Source organism: Echinops telfairi, unplaced genomic scaffold (assembly GCF_000313985.2).
Source record: "Echinops telfairi isolate 266 unplaced genomic scaffold, ASM31398v2 ScPeMD7_7466;HRSCAF=8504, whole genome shotgun sequence".
NCBI lineage: Eukaryota > Metazoa > Chordata > Mammalia > Afrosoricida > Tenrecidae > Echinops > Echinops telfairi.
This window is the reverse complement of record NW_022111366.1, coordinates 579,557-604,778: the sequence shown is the minus strand read 5'-3', so window position 1 is coordinate 604,778 and position 25,222 is coordinate 579,557. Positions and strand designations below refer to the sequence as shown.

Sequence of the window (25,222 nt, the reverse complement as noted above, 5' to 3'; positions counted from 1 at the left end):
AGTGTTCTTTAATCTGGGTAAGATTCAATTCCTCTTTCTTTTTTCCTTTATGGATTATGCTTTTGTTGCTTGGCTAAAATTTTTAAAATTTCACCTAACCCAGGGGCGGAAAAGATTTTTTTTTTTACATTTTTCCTAGAAATTCTTTAGCTCCACATTTCACAGTTTCATCTGTGATCCTGCTTAAGTGAATTTTGTATTATTGCGTCAGTGTTCTCCAAGCTCAGCTTTTTGCATATAAAATAAAACCCCTTGCCATCAAGTTAAAGCCAACTCATCACCTACAGGACAGAGTAAGACTGCCCCATGGGCTGTAAATCTTACTGGAAGAAGAGTTTGCCACATCTTTATTCCACAGGGCAGCTTGTGGGTTTGAACCACCAACCTTTTGGTTAGTAGTCAAGTGCTTTAACTACTGTGCCACCAGGGCTTATCTTTTTACATGTAGAGATCCATTTTTTCTAGCACCATCTGTTGAAAAGATTACCTTTTCTCCACTGAATTGTCTTTGCAATTTTATCAAAAATTAATGACCGTCTATATATGTGAGTCTGTTTCTGGGCTCTGTTATTTGCCGTTATTTATGCCCAGACCACACTGTATTGATCACTGTTACTGTACAGTAAAGTTTTAAAATCAAGTAGTGTACCTTATTTCTCCAACTTTGTTCTTCTTTTTCCAAGCTTGTGTTAGCTAAGCTAGTCAGTTTTTCACATTTTCATGTCAATTTCCAGAATCAGTTTTACCAATTCCTACAAAAGCCTACTGACTTTTGTATTGAGATGCCACTGAATCTATGCATCAAGGACATCTTGACAGGATTGAGTCTCCCAATCCATGAGCACAGGGCAGCTCCCTTGATTTGGATCTTTTGTTTCCCTCAGCAGTGTGGCGTCTCGGGCTTTCACGTCTTTTGTCGGATTCATCTCTAAGTATTTCATGTGTTTTGTTGCTGTAAGTAACCATTGTGATTTCAATTGACTTGAAAGCTAGTATTGAGGTTAAAGGGCTAAACTCCCTTATTGTCTGAAAGCTTTCTCACAGATTTCATAGGACTCTAGGGTTGCTTTTTTCTCTTACTCTGACTTCATCTACCAGAATGCCCTTCCTGGCTCCTGAAAAATCAAGATGTGGAACCCATATCCTTATTTCCCTTAACTCTTTCCAGAAAAAATAAATAGGGTAAGTTGGGATTTTGCTTGGCTGTGTATGCATAGCAAAAATAGCGTTTCCATGTGGTTTGGTTTGTACGTAAAATTGCACTTCTAGGAGAATCTCCTGGTAAAGCAGTGGTTTCCAACCTGTGGGTCACGACCCCTTTGGGGATCGAACGACCCTTTCACCAGGGTCGCCCGATTCATAATAGTAGCAAAATTACAGTTATGAAGTAGCAATGAAAATAATTTTATGGTTGGGGGTCACCACATGAGGAATTGTATTAAAGGGTAAAGGCATTAGGAAGGTTGAAAACCACTGCAGAAGATATTGTAATAATGAATACATTATTTTGAATCACTTTTCAAATGAGTGGGTGATGGTTACGTTGCTCTAATATAAAAGTGTGTGTCTCCGCAGGCAACCATCAATATTGTTTTTGATCGGGTTGGAAAAACAGATCCTGTGACAAGAGGCATTGAGATCACTGTGAATTATCTGGGAATCCAATTTGATGTAAGAGATCTATTTTCACTATCCTGGTTTGTTTTCATTCTCTTCCACCTGCTATAAATTACAATCGTGAAGAGTCTAACTATTTTACTTTAAGCAGTCGCTTCTGCCCCTCCACTCTTCTGTGTCTCTGCTGACATGTGGGCGTGGCAAAATTAGAAGAGCCTTGATTCTTTCTCACCATGGAACCCTAAGACTGGTACATATTGCTGCCATGGAGGATGCTGAAGTCTGCAGCACCCCTCCCTGTGGCCAGCTACCGCTTCGCGGCTTCCATCCCACCAAGTCCTCAGATACTTCTCTCTGTGCTCTACGATGAGATCTTTAAAACAGCCAGCCTTTGCTTTCTCTGGTAGAAAATTAACTACTAATTAATGTTCCGTGTTAGAACTGAAATAGGTTCTGCTATAAAAAAATAATCTTGATGAAATAAGTAGTAATGAAGTGTGGACTTTGAGTTAAAGGTAGTAACTGTCACCTGTACAGGGTTTATTTGCTTATTGTTTTCTCCTCATAAAACAGGATCTTTTAACCTTTTTTTAAGTATCCCTATTTATCTATCACTGTCATTGAGTCAATTCCGATTTATAGCTCCCTGAGGACAGAGTAGATCTTCCCCGTGAGTTCCCGAGGCTATAACTCTTGATGAGAGTAAAGAGCCTCATCTTTCTCCCAGAGAACGGCTGGTGGTTCTGAACTGCTGACCTTGGGCTTAGCTGCCTAGCACATAACTACTGTGCAACCTTGAATAAGGAGGATCAAAGCAGAATCTATGTATTTGAATTAAGGTGTTGGTGAAGAATACTGAAAATACCTTGAGTTGCCAAAAACAAACAAATCTAACTTGGAAGAAGTCCAGCCAGAGTGCCCTTTAAGTCAAAGATGGAAGACTTGGTCTCGGGTGTTTTGGACGCATTGTCCGGAGAGACCAGTTCCTAAAGAAGGCATCATGCTGATAAGGTAGAGGGGCAACAGAAAAGCGGAGGGCCCTCCACAAGACAGATTGACACAATGACTGCAAATATGGGCTCAGATATCAGAACACTTAGGGGGATGGTGCATGACCCGGCGGTGGGCAGAGTTTCGTTCCGTGGTGCATGGATCACTGTGAGTCAGAACTGACAACATCATTATTAAATTTACCCTTACAAGTTCAATAGCTGTACTCATAGAAGACTATTTTCTAGCTATCACACGGTTCAGTCAAAAAGTATTGCTATAAATCATGGCAGCCTTTAGTAAATGAAAATAGCGAGTGCTAAGCGATTGTCTCCTGCACACCCTCCGTTAGGTGACAGATACCATTCTGAAAGCAGTGTCCCCGTCTTCTACCCGGAATGCCGCACTCTTCGCTCTCAGCCAGGGCGGCCCACAGAATAGCACGTGGGCATCCTTGAAGGCCTCAGCTAGTATTTCTTTTCCATATTCTGGAGTTTGGGGAATAAGAAGCAATCTGACGGGTAAGCTGCGGTCTAGTGCTCTCAGTGAAGCCCCTGTAGGAGAGCTCCTGGCCCTCACGGAGGAGGAGCAGGTGTCTGTGTGCTGGAGAAGATCGGCCTCAGCGCTCTGCAGCCGTGCGCTTTGTTTCTGCAGAAAGCTCCTTTAGTAAGCCCCTGGGATTGCCCGTGTCCTTTAAGAGAACCTGACAAGATTTGGACCATAGGGCCTGCTGCATGGTGGAGTCACAGAGACAGTGTTTTGCATCCTACTTGGTGAGTAGTGACCATCTAAGCTGCCGTCATGGTCTCCTTCCATCTGGAAGCAGGGGGACTGGTGAAAATCAAAAGACATGGAAATAATTAGCCCAGTGAACCACACAGGCATCAGTCAGTGAGCCCGAGACCAGAAGCACTACTTGATATCCACCTACTATCAGCAACTGTTTTAAAAAGAACCACATTAGAAGGTTCTGGATAGAGTAGGAGAAAAATGCAGAACAAAGACTTACATTCATAAAAGAAAGTGGTCAGAGCGAGCCCGGGGTAGGCACCACCAGACCACGGCCCTTACTTCCCATCTGGACTGAAATCCCCTCTGGTAGAATCATCACCGTTGAAGGACCAGTGCAGAGAGAAGGTCAGGAGAGGAGAGGAGAGAAACGGGACCCACGGAGAAGGGCACTAGTGACGGTCAGACGAGGGGTCGCAGTCAGAGTTGACAAAGGTGGATGCACTGTTGAATGTAAAGCTGCTGATCTCCAAAAACCTTCACCTAATTCACAATCTTACAAAAAATTATTTTTTTTTTATCTTTGGCATAATTTGAGAGGAAAAACAGCACATGCTTCTGAGTTGAGTTCTCTGCCTTGAATCTACGTGGCCCAGCAGATCCCCGGGGAAGCCAGTTTTGATTAGGCTTTTCCTTCCCTAAGACACCCTGATGAGACTGCGGCAAGTGTGTCACTGAGAACCTGTCTTCAGCCATGCAGGGATCACAGAGTGGTTTAGTCACGCTGGGTCTGAAGTAAGCCGGCCATGTGTGGACGGGATCCCTAGTGGCAGTTCCTTTGGCTCACCCTGGTTTGCATGAGCAGTGGTTCTGATTGAGAAACACTTGACTAATGAACCCAGCCAGGAGCTGTCGTGATGTAGATTGTGTGCTGGCTACTAATCACAAGGTCAGCAGTTCAAACGCACCAGCTGCTCCTCAGCGGGCGGGGGCGGGGGGAGCCTTTCTGCTCCTGTGAAGATTTAGTTTTGGAAACCCACAGGAGCAGTTCCACTTGTCCGATAAGGTCACCAGGAGTCAGAATCGACTCAGTGACAGTGGTTTGACTTTGGCTTTGGGAGTAAGACCAGCAAAGTGTTCTTAGTGCTGTGGGTTGTTGAGCCCTGGTGGCGCAGTGGCTATGCGTTGGGCTGCTGACCTCAAGGTCCGCAGTTTGAAACCATGGGGAAAAGATGAGGCTTTCTAAAGAGTTAAGTCTCGAAAACGCACAGAAGCAATTCTGCCCTGTCCTATAGGGTCATTGAGTCCACATCGACTTGATGGTGGCCGGTTTGTGTTTGATGATCCCAGACTCTATGCTCCCCTACCATCCCTCTCAGTAGGACATGTGCCCAATGGTGCCTGGTTGAAACAACGAACTACGGCAAATTTAGCTCCAGTCCTTGTGAAACAGCGCAAAGTCCCATATATACTCGAGTTTATTCCATAAAGTGCCATATATCCTCGACCCAGATATCAGCGGAGGCGCCTAATTTTACCCCAAAAACTGCATTAAAAATGTGCTAGAAAACTCAGCTGTACATGAGTATATGCGATATATGTTTTTCAGTGGCAAATCAATGACATCCTTTTATGTATAGAGGTGCAGTGTACAAATTGTACTATTTCTCACTGTTGTTACATATGTGCCAAGACGAGTTGCTGTGTGCACAAGTATTTCATTCATAATTGAAGTCTATGGTCCCTATTTCATGATTCTGCACGACAGACGTGGATGTCAGTAATAGCAGCTCTCCCTCAGGCACTTCGCAGCCTTGACTGGCGTCCCACAGCTAAGTGTCACTCGGAGGCAATGCCACAGGAGGCCAAGGTCCTGCCCTGTGGGTCAGGTGGCCTTGGTGCTTTCTCAGAGCTCAGCGCGCATATCCCCTTCTTATCAAAAGGAAACATCTTCAAGTTTTAGGTAATCAGAGAATTATGGTTCAGTCAATCTACTGAGATAGTTTCCTTTTAATTCCTGCTTTTCCCTAATCACACAGGTTCTTTCATTAGCTCTGCATTTCGGGTTTATCCTCATCACTCGGTCCTCAAGGTGCCATTAAGTCTGCTAATTGAGGTAGCCGCTGCAGGGGTTTCCATCAGCACATACTTGCTGTCCTCCCTGTCTAAAAATTACAGATTCTAAAAAGCTAGGGCCTGAGTCAAGGCTGACTCAACGGCATCCAGCCCCCACGCTGGCGTCCCTGCTCCCTGTCGCCCACGTGACCAAACTGTAGCTCTGCAGCACAGCTCTCTGAACAAAGTCTGACCAGATTTTTTTTCTTCTTCTTCCTGTTATGGTGGCAGGTGAAGTTTTGGTCCCAACACATTTCCTTCATTCTGGTTGGCATAATCATCGTCACATCCATCAGAGGGCTGCTGATTACTCTTACCAAGGTATTCTATATCACCGTGTGAAACTGGAGCGTTTGTGTCATTAGCTGTGATGCCAGGAGATCGTTGTACCTAAGGATTTCTGCCTTCTGAGGTCTGAGAAAGCAGACTCGAGACATACAACCGAATGACTTACGTGTTAAACTAATATATCTGCATCACATATAACTTATAGCTAAGTATGTTAACCAATGGTAACACCCTGAGACCAAGGTCTGTTTCCTTCCCTGGTCTGGCACAACATTTAGCACAGGACCTGGCTCTGTAAGCGCTGGGCAGGTCTTTGGAATGAACGAGAGGGAAGAGAGTGGGGATAGACTAACTGGGAGAGTCGTCTGCAGAGAGGATATGGTTGGAGAGGAATTGGAATGTTCAGCTTCTTTCTCATTAACCTAAGATTGCTTCATGGAGGTAAAAGGTGAAGTCTTTGCTGGTAGAACAGGTCCAGGAGCTGAGTGAATGAAAGAAGAGGCTGGGAGGGAAAGGGTTCAGCAAGCATCTCCCACAATCTTGGAAAGTGCCCAGAAGCTGGTTAACAGCCACAAGTGTGGAGTGGCCTGGAGTCGTCTGTCTGAATGTTTATAGTGATGTTAAAGTTGTGTGCATCAATCACATAAGTTCCCTGAAAGTTTAGTAGGAATCCTTTCACGTGTTACAGCATAATGCTCAACAACCACCAGGTACCTCTAGGGGAAACTATAACTGGATTCCTTTTAGGCCACTTCATTGCTTTACTCTTACGAGTTCTACGTAGATTGCTCTGTCCAGTTCGGTACTTACTGAACATAACAGGAATCTAGCGGTCATGCTGCAAAGATTTCTCCCTTTCCTTTCTTGACAGTTCTTCTATGCCATCTCCAGCAGTAAGTCATCCAATGTCATTGTCCTACTGCTAGCACAGATCATGGTAAGTCTGATGGACTAGGTTTGTCTACAACTGTAAATACCAGGAACCTTTTATACTTTTAAATATCTTAATGCTTTCTTTTGTACCGATCCTTACAACAAAGTGACTTCTGGCTCCATTTGTGTGACTCGCAGGGCATGTACTTCGTCTCCTCTGTTCTGCTGATCCGAATGAGTATGCCTCTGGAGTACCGCACCATCATCACAGAGGTTCTTGGAGAGCTGCAGTTCAACTTCTACCACCGCTGGTTCGACGTGATCTTCCTGGTCAGTGCTCTCTCCAGCATCCTCTTCCTCTATCTGGCTCACAAACAGGCACCAGAGAAACACATGACGCCTTGAACTCAAGCCACCAGTCACAGACCACAAGCTCGTCGTATCTGGATTTGGCTATGAGAGGAGGGAAGTGGAGGGGACCAGGAACTGTCTTGTTGTTTAAAGGCAGTGGGTGGCATATTGTGCCTCTAGCCTAGACCTTCCTCCTCGTGATGTTAAAACAAGTACTAACTGGCCAGCGTTTGGCACAAAGCAGGTTGTGTTCGTTTGAGGCTGGTGCAATGAGACGCGGTGTGTAAGAGCCAAGAACTAAGAAAAAATATATACTGAAACTCTGGGAGGGCTGAAGTCTAAGGTAGCTGCGTCAAGCACAAAGTATTTACGTCATGGTTCAAGTGGGGCTGGCCATGACTGTCCCTTAAGATTGACTGTCATTAAACCAGAGATTGTAACACTTTGGCCTGTCAAGATCCTACGGTTCATTTTATCAAGCGTGGCACACGATCTCGGTCTCGTAACCTGAGTGGGCATGGCATTCCTGCTCTCCCCCTCCCTGTACCACAAAGCAACCCAGAGGGTTTCTGTTCCTTTCTGGAGGATAGGGAGGATCCACGTAAGTCCCCCCAAAACAAGTTATAAACATATTCTTTCCTTGTAACTTGGTGTTGAGTGAGCAGCCTACACTGAAAACTCAGTGATGCCTTGTTTTTCCTTTCCATCTCACTCTCACGCCACGGGCGGCATTTCCCAAAGTGGGTGATGTGCCAGAGCAGTCCGGGACAGCTGCAAAAGCAGATACCGCCTGCACTTCATCCTGGATTACGGCTGTGCTACCAAAGTCTTTCATTCCCAGGGGGCTGCCGAGTGCTGGGCCTACCAGACCAATTAAGTTTGGAGACCTCGGTACTACAGCGTCGACCCCTAAATAACTGCTCAGATCAAGTCATGTCGCTCTCCTGGGATCCATTTCCTTCATCTGTAAAAAGACGTTAGAAAATCTGTAGAACACTCAAATGCAATTTAAGAAAATGCCAGACTTTTACTTAGAAGTCGCCTTTTATTCCTGAGGTTTCATTCTGTAGTTGATTGTTTCTGCCGGCCTTGGAGCAGATGAAGGTTAAAGCACTGAAAGTCTACCAGCAAGGCCATAGCACTAAACAGAGAAAGTTCGTGTAGAGGGCATTTCTAATGCTATTTATTTCTAGCAACTATAACATTCTTGCAAAAGCATAATTTTAGTAGGCCCGTCTGCAATTAGCAGCCCAGCCCTCAAACAAGTGTATGAATCATCTTTGGTGCCCAAGGAGCCTGTGCAATGAGAGGCGTCTTCCCAGAAATGGGATTACACTGACGCTTGAAAGGTAGGACCCCAAACAGAATGGCTCCTCTCTTAGCTTCTTCCAAGTTGAACATAAATAAACCATCTGCAACCAAACCCAGCCCATGGCCATCGAGTGGATTCTGACTCAGGGCAAACCATCGGTACCATCACCCCAAAAACACATAACATCAAAAGACAATCACTCAAGAACTGGTTTCCAGAGGCGTTCTCTGACAGGAAAAGGTGGCAGCTCGATCCTGGAGAGTGGATTCTTAGTACCCAGAGACCGCCGGTGGCACCCCTGTTCTCCTCACATCGCCGTATCTTCAGAACTGGAAGAAGAGTGGGAGGCTGTGCTGGGGGCCTGTGTGAAAGAAAACAGGGTGATGAGTGGTAGCGTGCAGAGACACGTCTCACACGGTGGACAGCTGCAGACTGAGGTGGGGCAGCGATGCTCGGGAGGCCAGATGGCTTAGCTTGGTTTCTAACTTGCTGCTTGACTCATTAACAAATGTCAGGCTGCCTCCGTGTGATCCTAAAATTAGCTCGATGCTATAAGTACCTTGCCCTAGGTATATCATAGGATTTTTTTAAAAGACAACTAGAATATATTGTTTGGTAAACAATCTTAACATACAAGGTCAATGGCTAGTGTGTGTCTTCATGGAAATCAGTGTTTGTTATTTATGTCACCAATCAGTACAGTTAAATTAAGGTATTGAGAAAAAATGTTGAATTGAGAGACCTTGTTTTGCCATGTAGGAGCCCTGGTGATGTGGTGGTTAGGTGTTGGGCTAGGATCCACATGGTCCGAAGTTCACAACCACCAGCAGCTCCAAAGGAGAAAGAGTGGGCTTTCTACTCCTGTAAACTGTTAACAGTCTTGGAAACCCACCAGAGGTCGCTATGAGTCAGCATCAACTCGCTGGGAAGCCCACCAGAGGTCGCTATGAGTCGGCATCGACTCGCTGGGAAACCCACCAGAGGTCGCTATGAGTCGGCATCGACTCGCTGGCAGTGAGTTTGGTTTTGGGTTTTGCCATGAATTCCTTCCTTTATGAGTTGGAATATGTCAGCTCATTTTTAAACTACAAGTTCATCTATGAGAGGAAGCTGGGTAAAAATATAAAGTAAGCCTGAACAAAGAACTTATCCCATTCAAACAGATAATGTTTAAATTTCCAAGTATTAAAACTTTAATACCTGCCAATTAAACAATACTGTCTGTAACCACCCATCATTTCTACATTCACTATGAACCAGGCGCTGTTCCAAATATTAGTTAATGCAATCCTGTTAAATTTTAGGAAAAAAAACTAAAGTTGTTGACTATTCATACTATGTGTTACCCTTATACTGCTTCCTCTCCCCCACATCACGTGATGGTTCTCTTGACATTGTTATTCTCTACTATTTGAAGACGCCCGTGGCAAACAGAGACACCTATGCAGGCCCCTCGTTAGATAGGAGAACTGGAGCACTGCTTACTCGTTCTTTGACGACGGAAGAGTCATTCTCGGACTCTGCCAGCGGTTCTTCTTTGGAGTCCGGAGGAGCCTCTAGTGGGTCAGCCAGAGAAGAAACAATAGGGGTGTTCTTGGCCTGGAAATAATCGTAGGCCTTCTTTCCACAAACCAAGAGCAGGACAGTCTTCCCGCTGCTCTGGATGCTGTCCACCACCTTCTCATAGGGCTCCTCCTGCACGTTCACCCCATTCACTTCAATGACGACGTCCGCATCTTCCAGCCCGGCCAGGTCAGCGGGGCTGCCCTTCTGTACCTGAGAGCAGGGCTCCGAGTTAATTCCAAACATAGATGAGGGCATGTTACAGACTGACTAGCGTCCCTTTAAGGAATAAAGGAGAGTTTGCGAATTCATTTTCCCTTGAGGTGCAGAAATTAAGAAAGGTGCTCTAGTGCTAATTTAAATACTACCCAAGTGAGAAGTGGTATCAGACTGGTTGAATATCATGTGGGCTACAGGCATTAGGCTTTACAGACCCCCCCTTTCACTCCTAACTTGGACAGCTTGCTCCCGTCAACCCCTGTGTAGTTGAGCTGTCTTGCGAAATTCAGAGTAAACAAATACCACTCCAGTCAGGGTGGAGAGTGACTATCCACTAGAGTCATGTTGACTATTTGATTAGAAAATATCAAGACAGACAATTAAGTAGAACAAATGTTTAGGAAACAACGATGTGAGCTTAGCATATGCCAGGGCAAACTGAAGGTATGGGACCATGACATATCAATCTGAATCCAAGTGAGACCAAATTCAAGTCGGCTTTCAAAGTAACTTACAGGAAGCCATCAGCCGGTGGGGAAGAGACTCTGCACTGGGGCTGGCTGTGTGAGTTGGGGGAGGGGGCGCAGATGACCATACCTCTTTGATGAACGAGCCCGGCAGATCCCGAATGGCATTTAAGTGAAAGCCATAGCCGTTTTCGCCTTTAACCAGCCTGCAGAGTTTGGGCTTGTGGTCTTCCGCATCTTCTGCTGTACTGGAGTGTGCATCCTCCAGAGGAGCAGGAGTAGGTGCTGCAGGCTCCTGGACAGAACCATTGGGCAATTCCTGGCTTTCATAGTAGAGAAATGGAGAGAAACGAGCCTGTTGAACAGAAGAAGCAAAAGGACATTTGGCTTATTTGTCTATAAGTCCGAGTAGTCCCACTTAGTTAAGTATGCTCACTTAAAAATAAGGGGACAGACTTGTTCCACTCTTCTCGAAACAGCCAGTCGTGGACTGTAACATTCCTCTCCTAGCCAGAAAGGTATAAAAGAAGATTGAGCTTGGCAATCTTCACAGATGTCCACCAACGCATACATCTGCTAGAATAAAAGCAGCAAGGGTGCTGTTCCAAGGTCAAGAAAGGGTGCTTGCCCGATTTGGTCATCTCTTCGGACTGTGATAGCCAAGAAAGAGCCAGGTGGTTCATCACATGCAAGCATGGCTCTGCTAACCTGCCCCAGAAAGCAGGTCGACTAACTGCAGTAGTTACTCTGCGACGCTCAGCAAGTCACTGTGCATCGCACAGGCAAGCTCCCTGTTGGGAGGCTGCACACGTGGAGCGCCCAGCCGCTGTCTCATGCACAGTAGTACTTCTGGCTCCCTGCTCTCAGATCCAAACACATTAGAGAAAGTGAGGCGCAGAGCACTATTTTTTTTTCACTACTATACGAAATCCAAGCTATCAAAAGAGACCTATCAGGTGCATAGCATAGCATCATTAGTAGAGGGAAGGGAGCAGCAACTCTGACATACTCATCCATGGTAACCTCCCCACTGTGAAGTCGATTTCAACAGTCTTTGGTCACTCGGCTCGCTCATCTCCCTCAGCCCCTGACGGCTGTTTATCTTTCTCTAAATACGCTGGGTCTTCTGTTAGGCCAGCCGTCCCATCACCTTTAAATATTTTTTAATTCATCTCAATTACAAGACTGTATATGAGAGAGATGTGGTAATCATGGTCTAAATACCAAGCGTAAAACTGGAAACATAACTTTAATAGGCTTAAGAATTTAGCTGGAAGTTTTGGTTGTGAATGCTACTAGATTGGGGTATGGAAAGATCCCAAATTAGCAGTTAAATTGCTGCCCATGAGTATCCAGAACCACTCATTAGAAGATGAATAGAAAGTCAAGCAAATGAAAGTGAGCCCAGTGTGTGCTCTGCCCCCAATCACACCGTTCAGAAGCCTGGCAAAAGTTAGACTTGGGACTCCGGTTATCATCTGTCTTACTAACCCCGTTCCTTTCTAAATGAGAATAGCACCCGCTCATGACCCAGCTACCCAACTCAACTGACTTCAGACCTTTCCCTCCATGATCTACTTGCGAAGTCTCACGTTGGTACCTTCACACATCTGAAAGAGAAACCCGAGTATTCACATGCAAAACCAGCTCTGATCATCTACCCAGAAAGCAATGCAGCAGTTAATCGTGAAATGAAGTCAGTGACAGGAAGTCTAAGCACTTTTAAGTAAAAGTTAAACGCGTAAGGGACATAAAGTTTAAATGAGTGATTTTTCATTCATTCCCCTTTTGAGTGCCTGGTACGCTAAGGCCTGGGATCTCAAAGATCCAAGCCGCCTCCCTCCCTAGGGAGCTTACTTTCAAGGGAAAAGAGAGAGGAAAGGAAAACGCATCATTTTTAGATCAAAGTTCTCACTTGTGTTAATCAAAACTGAAAACAAAAATAGATCACTCTGATCCCCCAGTTACGCAAGTCTGAGGAAGTGACCTGTCAACAGTCTGCGTCCTCACTCACCTGCCATCTCTTCTCCCGCAGCTCAGCTTTCATATGCACAGCAAGTGATTGGGCCCCAAGGGGCAGCATTGCTCACTTCTTTCAAGAGGCCTGAGCAGATCTGCCCAAGTGAAACATTGGATTTCTTGCTGGTGCACTTCCATGAGAATTGATTGTAGATCCAAGTAAATGAAACCCTTGACAAAGGTTGACCTTTTCTTCATGCATCACAACGCGATCATTGGTCCGCTTGTGAGGATTTTTGCTTTCCTAACACTGAAGGCTGTAGTCTGGTCATCAGTAAGTACTTCGAGTCCTCTTCCCGTTCAGCAAGGTTGTGTCATTTGCATATTGCAGATTGTTAACGATGCCTTGCTCCAGTCCTGATGCTGAGTTCTTCATATAGTCCACCTTGTTGGATTATTTGCCCAGGATACACATTGAAGACATCTGTGGTGAGAGGACACAACCCTGATGCACACCTATTTTAAGCCATGTTGTGTTCCCTTGCTCTGCTTGAACAACTGCCTTTTGGTGCACACACATGTTCCACCTGAGGCCAATGAAGTATTCTGGAACTCCCGTTCTTCGCCAACTCTACCCATAGTTTGCTATGATCTATCCAGTCAAATGCTTTAGCATAATCAATAAAACATAAGTAAACAACTTTCTGGTCTACTCTGCTTTCAGCCAAGATCTATCCAATGTCAGCTGGATCCAGCTTGAATTTCTGGAAGTTCCCTGTTGCAACCATAGTTGAATTATCGTCAGCAAAATTTTACTTGCAGGTGACATTAATTATATTCTTCAATAACGCCCACATTCTGCTGGGTTATCTTTCTTTGGCATAAGCACAAACATCGATCTCTTCCAGGTAGCTGTATTCCAGATTTCTTGGCACAGACGAGTGAATGCTTTCAGTGCTTCATCAGATTGTTGGAACATTTCAACTGGTATTCTATCAATTCCTGGAGCCGTTTTTCCTTAATGCTTTTAGTGCAGCTTAGACTTCTTCCCTCGATACCATCTGTTCTGAGTCATCCAATATTTTGCCCACAGAATCCTTCACTAGTGCAAGTCAAGATTTGAATTTTTTCCTTTGCGCCTCTCAATTTGATGAGTGCTGCGTGTGTTCCCTTTTGGTTTTCTCACTCCAGGGTTTGGACATTTCATTATATTTTGTGTTTGAGCTAGCCTTTTAAATGTTCTGTTAAACTCCTTTATTTATGTTATCATTTCTTCACTTTGCTTTAGCTGTGAAGAAATCCAAGAGCAAGTTTCAGTGTCTCTTACATCTATTTTGATTTTTTCTTTCTTGCCTTTAATAAACTTTGGCTTTCTCCGTAGATGTTGTTCTTGATGTCATTGCACAGTTTGTTTAGTTTTTGGTCATTAGTGCTCAGGACATCGAGTCTGTTCTTGAGATGGTCTCTCAATTCAGGTGGGATAGACTCAAAAGTCATACTTTGAATCTTATGAGCTTGTTTTAATTTTCTTCAACTTTATCCTGAACTTGCATATGAGCAATTGATGGTCTGGCTCTGCACTCAGCCCCTGGCCTTGTTTCTCCATTGTCATCGATGCAGTCAGTTCTGTTCCTGCATGTCCCCATCAGTGAGGTCTGCAGGTAGAGTCACCGTTTTGTGTTATTGGAAAAAATATATTTACAGTGCAAAGGTTGGTTTGTAAAGTTCTATTATGCTTCTATCACTGAGGTCAGGTTTTCCAACCATTGAGCTTTTCCTCTGTTTCCAACTGTTTAAAATCATTTTATTGGGCCTCGTACAACTCTTCTCACAATCCATACTTCATCCCTGTTTCCAAATTTTGCACTCTAAGCACCAGTAATTATCAGTGCATCCCAATGGCATGTTTGATCAATTTCAGACTAAAGAAGTTGGCAGAATTTGCACTGGGCGGAGCAGAGCTTTCATAGTGCACATTTTTCCCGCTAGGTGAGCATGGAGCAACTCCCTCTGAGCCAGTGCACCAGTGCACCCAGTGACGTCGCCTGGGATGGTTCTCTCTGTCAGAGGAATTTTTTTATAAAAGCAGCTCGCACAAACAACCTCTTTTTTTGTGATGGCAAATTTAAAAGAATTGCATGTGGCTGTGAAATTTTGTTTCCTACTTGGGGAAACATGACGCAGAAACTGCTGATGTTGAACACAGCTTACAAGGACAGTGCTATGGGAAGCACTCCAGTGTACGAGTGGTTTAGTTTTTGGGGGTTTTTTTTCGTTTCAAAAAAATGTGAAATGTTGAATGATGGCAAATCTCGTTCTAAACATCTGTCAACTTACCCAAACAGATGAAAATGTCTACTCATAGTACATTTGGAGTTCTTGCCACCAGTCAGACTGTTAATCAAGCTTTCTGTTTAGAGGTTCTGAAAAAATAGCAAAACAGTGTGTGACAAAAAAAGGCCTGATTTGTGGCAGACGGGACTGATCCTGGCACCACGACAATGCACCTGCTCATGCTCGCTTCGGCAGCACATAGACTAAACGTTGGACAGTGCACCTGCTCATGCAGTCATCTCAGTGTGCCAGTTTCTGACAAAACAGACAGCATGCCTTTCTTGCCCCACACACCTTACTCACCTGACCTTGCTTTGTGCAACTTTTTTGTTTCCACAAATGAAGAGGAACATGAAAGGACAGCGATTTGACGACATAGAAGAGGTGAAGATAAAAACGAGGGAGGTGCTGTCAGCCATCCAAACAGATGAGTTTCAAAAATGTTTCCAAGAATGGAATCACAGATTTGACAAATCTATTAAGTGTATGGAAAGTACTTTGAAGATGATAAAGACTATTTTGTTAAAAAAAAAAAAATACATAGCCTTAGAAAAAAATTCCTGTTTTGTTTTTTGGTTGTTTTTTGTTTTTTTCAGGTTTTTTTGAGGTACCCCCTTGTATTCTTCTCTGACAACCGGATAGCTTCATTTCAAATTCCCACAGATACCTCAAAACACAATGTCTATAGCTTTTAGGCTGAAGTTGGAACTCCATTCACATGGCCTAGAAGACTTAGCAACTAATACCTTTTTACCTTCTAGTTTCATTGCATGTTTTCTTCTCCAGCCACACTAAAGTTCCTGCTCTTCTCAGACAAACTACATTCCATCCTAGTTCACACACTGCTCTACCTGGGCAGTTCCCCCACCTTCCCACGCCTGTCCCATCCACCTAACTCCAGATGAGTTCACCTATTACCTTGTTCAGATGCCTTCTAGTCTGAGTTGGGGTGTGTGTGTGTGGGGGGGGTGTACGTACACATACATCTTTGTCTTCTGCTTCTCGGTCTTTCCTTGTTCACGTGACCCGGACACACCTGAGGAGTACTGGTCACCTCTTCTGAGGAGTGTCTTTGCTTTGGGTTTGTCTGATCTATTGTTTCATCAGACCTGTGGGTTCTTGATACCTCACACATGGTATTTATCTTTTCAAATTGTGGGTCTTTACCCACGCACTAAACTGAAAGTGAGCCATGTCCTAGTCTGAACCTCCTTAGCAATGGGCACAAAGTAATCACCAGAGTTTGAAAGCACGTGGGAATGAGTCCACCCTAACATGATTAGGAGACCGTGTGTCACTTACCAGTCTGTACATGGTGTCTGTCTCCTTGTCCACTACCAACAATGAAGTCTTGTCTCCGCCCTTCCTAATCATTTCCACCACACCATCATGATCGAGGTTTTCCACAGACGTGCCATTGACGGCAATGACCAGGTCATTGTTCTTCAGGCCAGCCTTCTCTGCTGGGCTTCCAGAGTCTATGTCCTTGATGATCTGACCTGGGCTTTGACCTTTGGGGGGCGGGGGGGGCGGGGACAAAACATGTAAGACCTCTAAATGCTGCTTCAAATAAACAGGATTCTGCTGGAACCCAACACCCTACTGAAAGATACAAGAGGCATGCTGGGTGCAACAATTGTCCCGTCTACTCGCACCCCAAAAAGCCTATAAGCAGCCGATCCTGCACCTCAGGCCCTGCTCAAAACTGACTCCAGGGACAAGCCCAGCCAATCACAATGAAGGGATCTTAAGGTAAAGCACGTTGTTACTAAACGTGTCCAACATTCAACCTTGATAAAAAATAGCATGCTATGCATTAAGTATCAGCATGTTCCCCAGGAGGTCAGTGAGCACACTTGTATACTCAATCTGTATATACAGACTGTATATATAGACTATATAGTGTAAAACCAAATTGACCCCATGATGGCTCCAGGATCTTGGGCAGGCTGTGGTTTCGTGTTTCCTAGCAGTGCCAAGTAGGATGTACCCAGAGACTGAGGCTAGCCAACCCAGAACTACACAGCGAATCCAACCTCCAAGGGGAGGACCACATGGCCAGCGCGGGAACTACACAAAGGACCAGACTGCCAACCTACCTCAGATGAGCCAATCAGTGGATTGACGGGAAGGGGGGGCTGGGAATGCCCCTTTACATATACCTGTAAATAAATACTTTGGAATTTCTTTTGTGGGGGCTCTTGTCCAAGAGGGTGCACGCAGATAAGCACCTGAGAACTCGAGCCTTGGCTTCATCTAGCATAATAAAACCTCTTCTGTAATTGCAGCCTTGTGTTTCATCTTCCATTGAAAGGGTAATTGCTCCAGGTCCCTAACAATAGAAGCTAAGCCATAAAATTAGAGCTAGGGAAGAATGATCAACAAAGCCAACAATTCCCACACTAAGAAATGATTGGGTTCATTTACTTGTGAACCTGTGTGTACGCCTCAAGGATGGGTCTTTAACCTCATGATTTCAACTATCTTCATGGGGTGTCTGCAGATCACTCACCCTTTCTTATCCCCAACTGTTTTAACGAGCTCAGATTTCATTTTCCCAGCTAGCTGCCAGACAGCCCAGAACCACCGCCCACTGGCCTTGAGTCCATGCTGACCCTCTGTCGGGTTTCTACCGTATACTGTGTGGAAGCAGAGAACCTTCTTTCTCCCGCAGAGCAGCTTGTAGGTTTGAACCACCAGCGTGGTAGTGAGCTTATCCGACACTACTGCCCGGGGCTCCTTCCGCTATCCTGTGATCCCCACTAATGTAATGTATTCAAACTATAGGCATCTCTGCCCATCTCCCCATTCTAACGCCCCTCCACTTGCTCATCTGGCCATGGTAGCACCATTCCTTAACCACCAACACTGAGAAACTGATTCTTCAACTCCCACTCTGATGTCACTTTGGAAGTTCTTTAATGCTACCTTCATATTTTACACATCCCACCCCACCCCTCCACCTTCTCTAGGCCCACTTCCTCTCCCCTAAGTATAATTTGTATAACTCCTGCCTAGACTTCTACCCATACTACTCAAAAATAAGCTCCCACTCACTGCCACCCAGTCAATTCTGATTCACAGCGACTCAAGAAGACAGGGTCCTATGGATTTCCGAGACTGTACCTCTTCCCAGGAGTAGAAAGCCCCTTCTTTCTCCAGAACCCACACTATTATAGCACATTACTAATGTATTAGCTTTAGTGAATGGTAGACTCCTTGGCGGAAGGGTTCCCCAGTAACTCAATCTTCCCATAGGCCTTAGGGCTGCGTCACCGCCGCTCTTTCGATGCTTAATGCTTCCATTCTCTGCCACATACAGAAGCACCTTCAGACTCAGCATCGAGAGGCCCACGTTTGAGCCAGTCCTTCCTCAGCGCAAGAGAGAAGAGCACCACTTTGGAACAAAACCCAAGTCTGAGCCCTGCAGTACAGCTCGATGACTCTTACCTTCCTCAGCTCTCACTCCCAGCCATTCTTTACAGAATTGTTAGGATTACGTGGGTGTATAAAGCCCTGCAGGCTAAATTGCTTTCAACTCCCTTACCGGGCTCAAAAAAGAAACATAACTCCCCCTCGATTGCAGAACGAAATTCAAACTCCTTGATCTGGCCTTAAAAGTCCCTGCCTAGCTCTCGTTAACCTCGTTTCCTCTCGGTCGTTTCCTACTCTACACGTGGATGCCAAGCTGTGTTTATCTACTTCGTTCACCAGGCTCCTCGCTTCTAGAATGACCTTTCTTCACCCCTTGCTCATCCACTTGCCCAAATCCCATCCCTATTACAAAGCCTCCGCTCAAGCGCCACTTCCACTATTAGGCCACCCAATGTTGGTGGGAAAGGCTTGTTCTCATCTTGGCTCTCCCCCCGCCCACAGGCTTTTATTAAGATGTTCATCATTACCCAGAATTGTGGCTATATCTGCCTTATCTCCTTCACTAAAGGGTGGATTCCTTGACTGAAGAATTCCTGTCTGATTCATTTGATATTCTCAAAGGCCCTTGGAATGTCTTGTGCATAATATGAACCTAATTCTTGATGAACAATGTAGATATACATATGGACAAGAAGAACACTGTGTAACTGTTTTCATGGTCTGAACCTATACCTTTATGAATGTTTATTCTCCCTGAAAGGACCTTCCTTATTTTTGCTTCTAAGGGACAAGGAAGCAGAAGACTCTGAGCTCTGATCCCCATATCCTAACCCCTACCTCGACTCCAGATCCAGGGATGTGCTGGAGCCGGCTGGTGCACGCTCACGTGCTCACTCGCCGGTCCTGCGCCTCCCTTCTCAGCGCTGCCTCAGTGACGCCACGCTGGGGCCTTGCAGGCAGGTCGTCACGGTGGCTTTACAGTGCAGACATTTGCCAGGGGGCCACTTTCCCAGAGTACCATCACTGGGATATCTGCCTAATTTTTTAAAGGATATTTGTATTGATTTGTCATTTAAACTCCTCTCTAATTTCTGAAGATCTTCACTTTATTCTTTCCCTTTATTTTTTTTTTTTGTACTTAGGGTGGAAATCTACAGAGCAAATTTGTTTTCTCTAGAAGTCCTGGTGGCATAGTGGTTATATGTTGGGTTGCTAACCGGGAGGTCAGCAGTTTGAAACCACCATTCTACTCCTGTGAAGAGTTACAGTCCCAGAAACCCATGGGGGCAGTTCTACCTTGCCCTCTCGGGTCACCAGGAGCCAAAATGGACTCGATGGCAGTGAGTTTGGTTTTGGGGTATTCATCAGTGTACTCCCCTTTTGTTCCATGACATCGGATGCAATGCCCTTGATGTAACAGCACTCATGCCACGTCCCACGGTCCCGTTTCCATGTGTCCGTCTCCTGCCCTGAGCTTTGCGCTAGGACAAAGCTGCCTTTGGTTCCGCGGGTTGACTGGGCAGAGGAGTGAATTCTCCCCGGTGTACCTCTTTCCTTATAGGCCTCCCCTTATCAGTTTGCTCTAAACTTGGGGTTGTCCTACGTCAGGGCTCCATGTGACATAGAAACTGGCCCAGCTCTGCTTTCTAGTGCCTTACTGCTCTCATGCATCTGGCGGGGAGTCAGGGAGATGATGGATTTCTGACGTCAGACCGGGCTGAAGAATTGGATGGTTATACCGCTGAGTTTTCTGCCCTTCACGTTCTTACCTTTCTGTGTTGGGCAATCCCTCAGATAGAATCCGTAGCCATTACTCCCCTTCTTGATCTCCACCAGCCGAGGCTGATGGGGTAGCAGTTTCACACTGGTTGTTTCTCTCCTAACCGCCGTCTTCTGCTCTCTATAGCGTGTGTCAGTCTCCTTGTCTAGCAGAAGGAACATAACACGACTTCCTGATTTCTTCACCTGAAAACACACACGTGCGCTGCGCGTGAGGACCACCACCAAGCTCCAAGCAGGACGCTATCAAACAGGGAAGTTTCTTGATAAAAGGCAACGGGGTCTAAATCCAAGGCCCAAGTATAAGTCGTGGGGAACCGTGTCCCAGCCACCAAGTGTGATTCGTCGACCTCCACAGCATCTACGTTTGTCAAGATGACCTCACCCTGCAGATGTCAACCGAACCCAGGTGAGCTTTCGTTCAGAAAGACTCCAAGAGGTACTTGGGAAACGGCTAGAATAGGAAAGTTTGGAAAATAAAGGTCCTGCTTTTTAAAGACACTACCAAAAAGACTGGTCTGTTTTCAAGGTTCAATATGATCACGAAAGAAAATCAGAGTGGTGTCCATGTATCCTAGAAGCCATGAAGGGACATAACTTTGGGGACCAATAGGCCACTCAATACTTGTATATCATTTTATATTTACCATCATATTGGTTGTCTTCCAGTTTAAGTAAAAATACCAAATATTGCATTTATTACAAACTCCAATTAGCTACCAATTAGGTACAAGTAAAGCCTAACAAACCGCTAATGAGTCTTCAGACCACTCTTCAAGATTACATGGCATTACCAAAGGCCATATTCCAACCCTGTCTTCACACTGCGGGTGTCGCTGGTGAAGACGTTCATCCTTAAAACAAAGGGCGACTCACCTGGATGTGCCTCCTATCACAGATTCACCCTGGCTCCTACCATTGCTGACTTCTGGCACTTCCAGTGAGGAGGAGGACAGAAGAGGCAGTCAAAAGTAAAATAGATAAGCAAGCACTCTTCCGGGGCGTACCTTTTCAACCACTTCCTCGTGGCTGGCATTTTCTACATTCTCTCCATTCACTTCAATCAAATGATCTTCAGGTAGGACCCCAGCTTTCATAGCCACACCCTGAGGTGTTATATCAGTCATATAGACCCCCTTTACACCTGAAGAGGGAGGAAGTAGACAAGAATCACCACTCCGTCACAGACAAACCGGAACCCCAGTGGTAAAGGGTTTTCTCCCTGTAATTTGACAATGAACCTCCAGTTTGGGGCTAGACTCTGGCTTCTGGTCTACCAATGCAATTATAGTTCCTAACACAAATATAGGCACAGGTATTATTCAACTCGTACTTACTGATTTCAGTAAATTCTCATCCTAAGTAAATGTGAGGAAGTGGCACTGGCCTCTTGGACCAGAAAGCCCCAAATGAGGCCCTTTTTTTTTTTTTTTTGTAGAATTAGGATCTTTTGCATACTCCCTCTTTAATTAGCAGCAGTGGCATCATAGCCATTTGCTGGGTCACAAGGTCAGCAGTTTGAAACCACCAGCCGTTCTGCAGAGGAAAGGGAAGGCTTTCTACTCCTGTGGCGTTCCAGCCTGGGGAGTCCAGAGGGGCTCTGCTGTGTCCTGTAAGGGTTGCTGGGCGGCAAAACGGACTCGATGGCAGCAGGGCCTGCCTCGGTTTTGCGGTGAGTCGTCACCAACATTCCATGCCAACAGAGTCCTGCGTTACCCTGGTAGATGCTCACGAGGGTGGGAGGCCCGGAAGAGGGGCGGGCACAGAGTCCCTCAGCGTCCTAGCTGGGATGCTATGTCCAGGGTACTGAAAGGATTCATCATAAATTCTTTCAAGATTGTATCACTTCCCTCTAAGCAAAGGGTAGATCCATAAGGACTAGATCATTTGTAAGAAATAGGAGAACTTAAGTTCTGTTTCCTTTTAACGCGTCACCTTTCTCCTGTTACCTTGCTAAACATTTTTCACGGAGGAAGCATTTTCTTCATAGAACTACCCTACACCATGACGTGGATGATCACAGGAGCCACGTGTGTAGGATCTGCATGATGGCATCGTAAAACCATCGGACTGATAGCAAGCTTCGGGGCTCTCCTTGACCCCTCCCCTCTCTTGCTGCAAGTCAAACCATCCTTGGAGATGACTTTGTTTCCCACCGGTCTGCTCCTCTCTCACGTAAGTATGACCACCCTGGTGCGCTCCACTACCAGAAAGCACGTGGACAGGGGCCACACGAGCACTGGAACCCACAGGCCAATAAAGCTCCTCTCATTCCAGCCCAGATTCCAGAGTCACCAGGACAGAACTGCATCAGCGGAGCGACAGGACACAGAATCTCCAGTACGTTCTGATGGTCCGGGTTTCTCCCATCGCTATGCGCCTCTCAACTAGAGGTCAGGAAGCCCCTCAAACAGGTGAGTCTGGGCCACAGCTGAGGATATCAGGGAAGGGTCACAGCAAGGAAGGGAGTTTTGCGATATCGCTAGCACTTAAGGTATCTTGACACAACAGGTGCTCAGGAATTTAGTAAATCAATAGCCACCTGGGAAATGAGGGATGAGCAGTAATCCCAACCTTCCTTTGAGTTATCACAAAGCTATAGCAACTCAAAAACCCACTGCCATTGAGTGCATGCCGACTCACAGTGACCCTGTTAAACGGTAGAACTGCCCCATGGGCTTCGGAGGCTAACTCTGTATGGGAGTAGAAGGCTCATCTTTCTTGCTCCCACACAGCAGCTAGTGGTTTCAAACTGCTGCCTTTGCTAGCAGCCCAGTGCCCGAGCACTATGCCAGCAGGGGTCCCTGGGTATCCCAACGAACCTCCGTATTCTTCTCTCTTATGCCCCTCTCTCTCTTCCCTCCCCTCCTCACCCTAAAGAGATTCGAAAGCAATAAAGCAGCACCAACCCCCTTACTCTCTGGCCTCCAAGACCGAGCCTGAGAAACGAAGACAGGAATACCTAGCATTGCTCCCCTGCTGCCCACTGTCCCCGCCCTCAGCGGCCCTCACAGGGAGCGGACAGGGAGGGTGGTGGCCAACTGCTGGAGGACAGTCAGAGCCACTGAGAATTTGGTCAAAAAAGGAAAAGTCATGAGTCAGTGAAACCTTTCTTCTGGGAAGCTGGTTGTCCACCTCCGCTCTCACAACTTACTTGGCACCGTTTTGAGCGAGAAGCCGTAGCTGCTCCCCTCCTTCACCAGGTAGCACAACCGAGGCCGGGCCCAAGGCTCAGCGCCACCAGGGCTCCCTGTGGGAAACAGCTTCTCATTCAACTCTGGCTTCGGACTTGGACCCAGCTGCTTCAAGTCTATCTGTGTTTTAACTGCTCTCTCATAGGCCTTCCCATCCAGAACGAACAGATTCACTGAATTCCCACTCTTTCTGACCCGGTCCACAACCTAGGAGGGAAGCAGAAAAGCATTACATTCGCCCATAAGCTTTGACCAATGGCCAAACGGAAATGCATGCTCACCATCTGGCTCTAGTTAGGCTGATGGCTGCCTTAAGATCCAGAGAGTATGCAGCGAGTGTCCCAACCACCTCCCTAACCTGCCAGAGGTCTAGGTGCAGCCTGGGCCAGGGCTCTGGCACTGTTGGAATCTAGATTGTGCCCCCAACTCCAGTCCTTGTAGGAGAACCCTTGTGAAGAGGAATCCTGTCCTGGAGAAGAAGTCGTCCAGAGCCCATGGTGCCACCTGCACGGAATCAGACAAGAACTCGCCTGTGGAATAGACAGTTGGGATCAAGGCTAGACTTTCGCATTTCGTCACTCCATGAGCACATAAACCAAGTGGAGCCTCTGCGAAACGGCAATTTAACACTATTCAAAACTATGCGTAATCTAAACAGTTCTTAGCTACATGGTAGTAGAGTTGGTTGACCAGTGGACGGTACAAAGATAAAGTTGCCCTCCTTTGCCAGCAGAATCCAGCAAAGAATCAGGCTCCAATAGCTCCAGGAACCCTACCCAACAGAGGAGAGAGGGTTGAAGAAGTCCAGGGAAGAGAATCCAAATGTCTCATTCACCTGCATGTGCTCCTCCTTGTCCACAAAGACACCATTGATCCGAAGAACTCTGTCTCCATCCTGGAGGCCAGCAGCCTCTGCTGGACTACCCTTCTCCACCACTCGGACCAGGTGCCCATCGGTGTCCTTCTCGATTCTCAGGAAGAAGCCATAGCTCTGCCCTTCCTGTTTGGACAGCTTACATTCTCGGGGGTTGAGGGAGGCCATTGCTGTGATGACAAAGAGGTGGGTAAATCCAGGGGAAATAAATCGGAGGAGAATGATAACTTTTTATTTCATTTTCTTCTTCTAACCGTACTAAATCTGGAATACTTGGGTAGCGATGTAGGGGTACAGAATGCCTCTTTACAAACCTGACTTCTAACCCTATAACCCCAGTGATCATCCTTTGAGTCTCAGACCCTTCTAGGTCTTCAACAGAGTCCAGTAGAGAAAGGGTTCCTGTGACCGAATCATGTCCTCCCTTCTGAAACCGCTCCCAGGCTCATCCAGCCTGGCCTCCATTTGCCCCACTGCAGGAACAAGGGCCCGTGCTATATATAGGAGGGCAGGCCTCTGCTCACTAAGCTGTCTGCAGGGCACGTACCTGCGTTCCCCTGGTCGCAGTTCCCCATCATTAAGTCAGAACAAACCCTCTGTCCCTTCCTACCTGGAAAGCATGCAGGGTGTGAACACTGGGCAGCCATGGAGCAACGACAAGTGCCAGACTTCCCAGAAACCACTCCACGGTGATTTGAGACAGCCACCTCTGACCTTGGGGCCCACAGAGGCGCCCAGTGCTCACCCACCGCGAGCCTCCCACTGCCCATGGATGGCTGGCCCGTCCTGCGGGCTCAGCAAAGTCAGCTAGCCTCACCGCCCGACACTGGCACGAATGACTAAGCAGCCAAGATGACACACCGTTTTTCAAGTGATCGCTGGTCAAGGGCTCAGGTCTGAGTAGCACGGGCGAGGGAAAGTGAAGCCACACCTGCCGGTGGTCATCGCCCACACCCACGGTGAGCTGGCTGCTCTGCCGGGTCAAGAGGGATGAGCAGTGTGAGTCCAGGTGGACTAGAGAAACGAATCCACAGAAACTCACATCTCTATAAGAAATACAACTTTCCTCTAGTTCCTAAATGCTTCCTCCCCGCTCCCACTACCATGACTCGAATTCGACTTTGCAAGTCTGGCTAGACCAGAGGATGTACACTGGTACAGATAGGAACTGAAAATCCAGGGA

General features: G+C 46.4%; 2 protein-coding genes and 1 long non-coding RNA gene across 7 annotated transcripts in view; 2 read left to right on the top strand and 1 right to left on the bottom strand.

Moving 5' to 3' along the window:
- GPR89A (G protein-coupled receptor 89A) overlaps positions 1–7,410 on the top strand; it is a 28,340-nt gene extending 20,930 nt beyond the window's left edge. Inside the window, exons 10-13 of the mRNA XM_004717268.2 lie at positions 1,576–1,671; positions 5,683–5,772; positions 6,611–6,676; positions 6,811–7,410. Of these exons, the coding sequence (XP_004717325.1) occupies positions 1,576–1,671; positions 5,683–5,772; positions 6,611–6,676; positions 6,811–7,017 (459 nt within the window). The 3' untranslated portion in view covers positions 7,018–7,410. The remainder of the gene's footprint in view (positions 1–1,575; positions 1,672–5,682; positions 5,773–6,610; positions 6,677–6,810) is intronic.
- A 578-nt stretch (positions 7,411–7,988) lies between these two features.
- The window catches only part of PDZK1 (PDZ domain containing 1), a 39,005-nt gene continuing 21,771 nt past the window's right edge, over positions 7,989–25,222 (bottom strand). For 3 of the 4 annotated variants that reach the window (XM_045283720.1, XM_045283721.1, XM_045283719.1), the window contains exons 2-9: positions 24,001–24,209; positions 23,126–23,372; positions 20,979–21,115; positions 19,962–20,157; positions 16,120–16,328; positions 10,655–10,879; positions 9,761–10,051; positions 7,989–8,636 (exon numbers count right to left, since the gene is read on the bottom strand). In XM_045283720.1, the coding sequence (XP_045139655.1) occupies positions 8,583–8,636; positions 9,761–10,051; positions 10,655–10,879; positions 16,120–16,328; positions 19,962–20,157; positions 20,979–21,115; positions 23,126–23,372; positions 24,001–24,209 (1,568 nt within the window). In that variant the 3' untranslated portion in view covers positions 7,989–8,582. Of the gene's footprint in view, positions 8,637–9,760; positions 10,052–10,654; positions 10,880–16,119; positions 16,329–19,961; positions 20,158–20,978; positions 21,116–23,125; positions 23,373–24,000; positions 24,210–24,900; positions 25,000–25,222 lie in introns of those variants that run through there. The other variant, XM_045283722.1, reaches the window with a different exon arrangement.
- Positions 19,488–24,266, top strand: LOC123520914. Of its 2 annotated transcripts, none has more exons than XR_006679428.1 (4): positions 19,488–20,380; positions 20,870–22,146; positions 22,249–22,385; positions 23,598–24,266. It is a non-coding gene; the product is annotated as an uncharacterized LOC123520914 (long non-coding RNA). The 2 variants fall into 2 exon arrangements; XR_006679427.1 differs by having other exon boundaries at positions 22,852–24,266.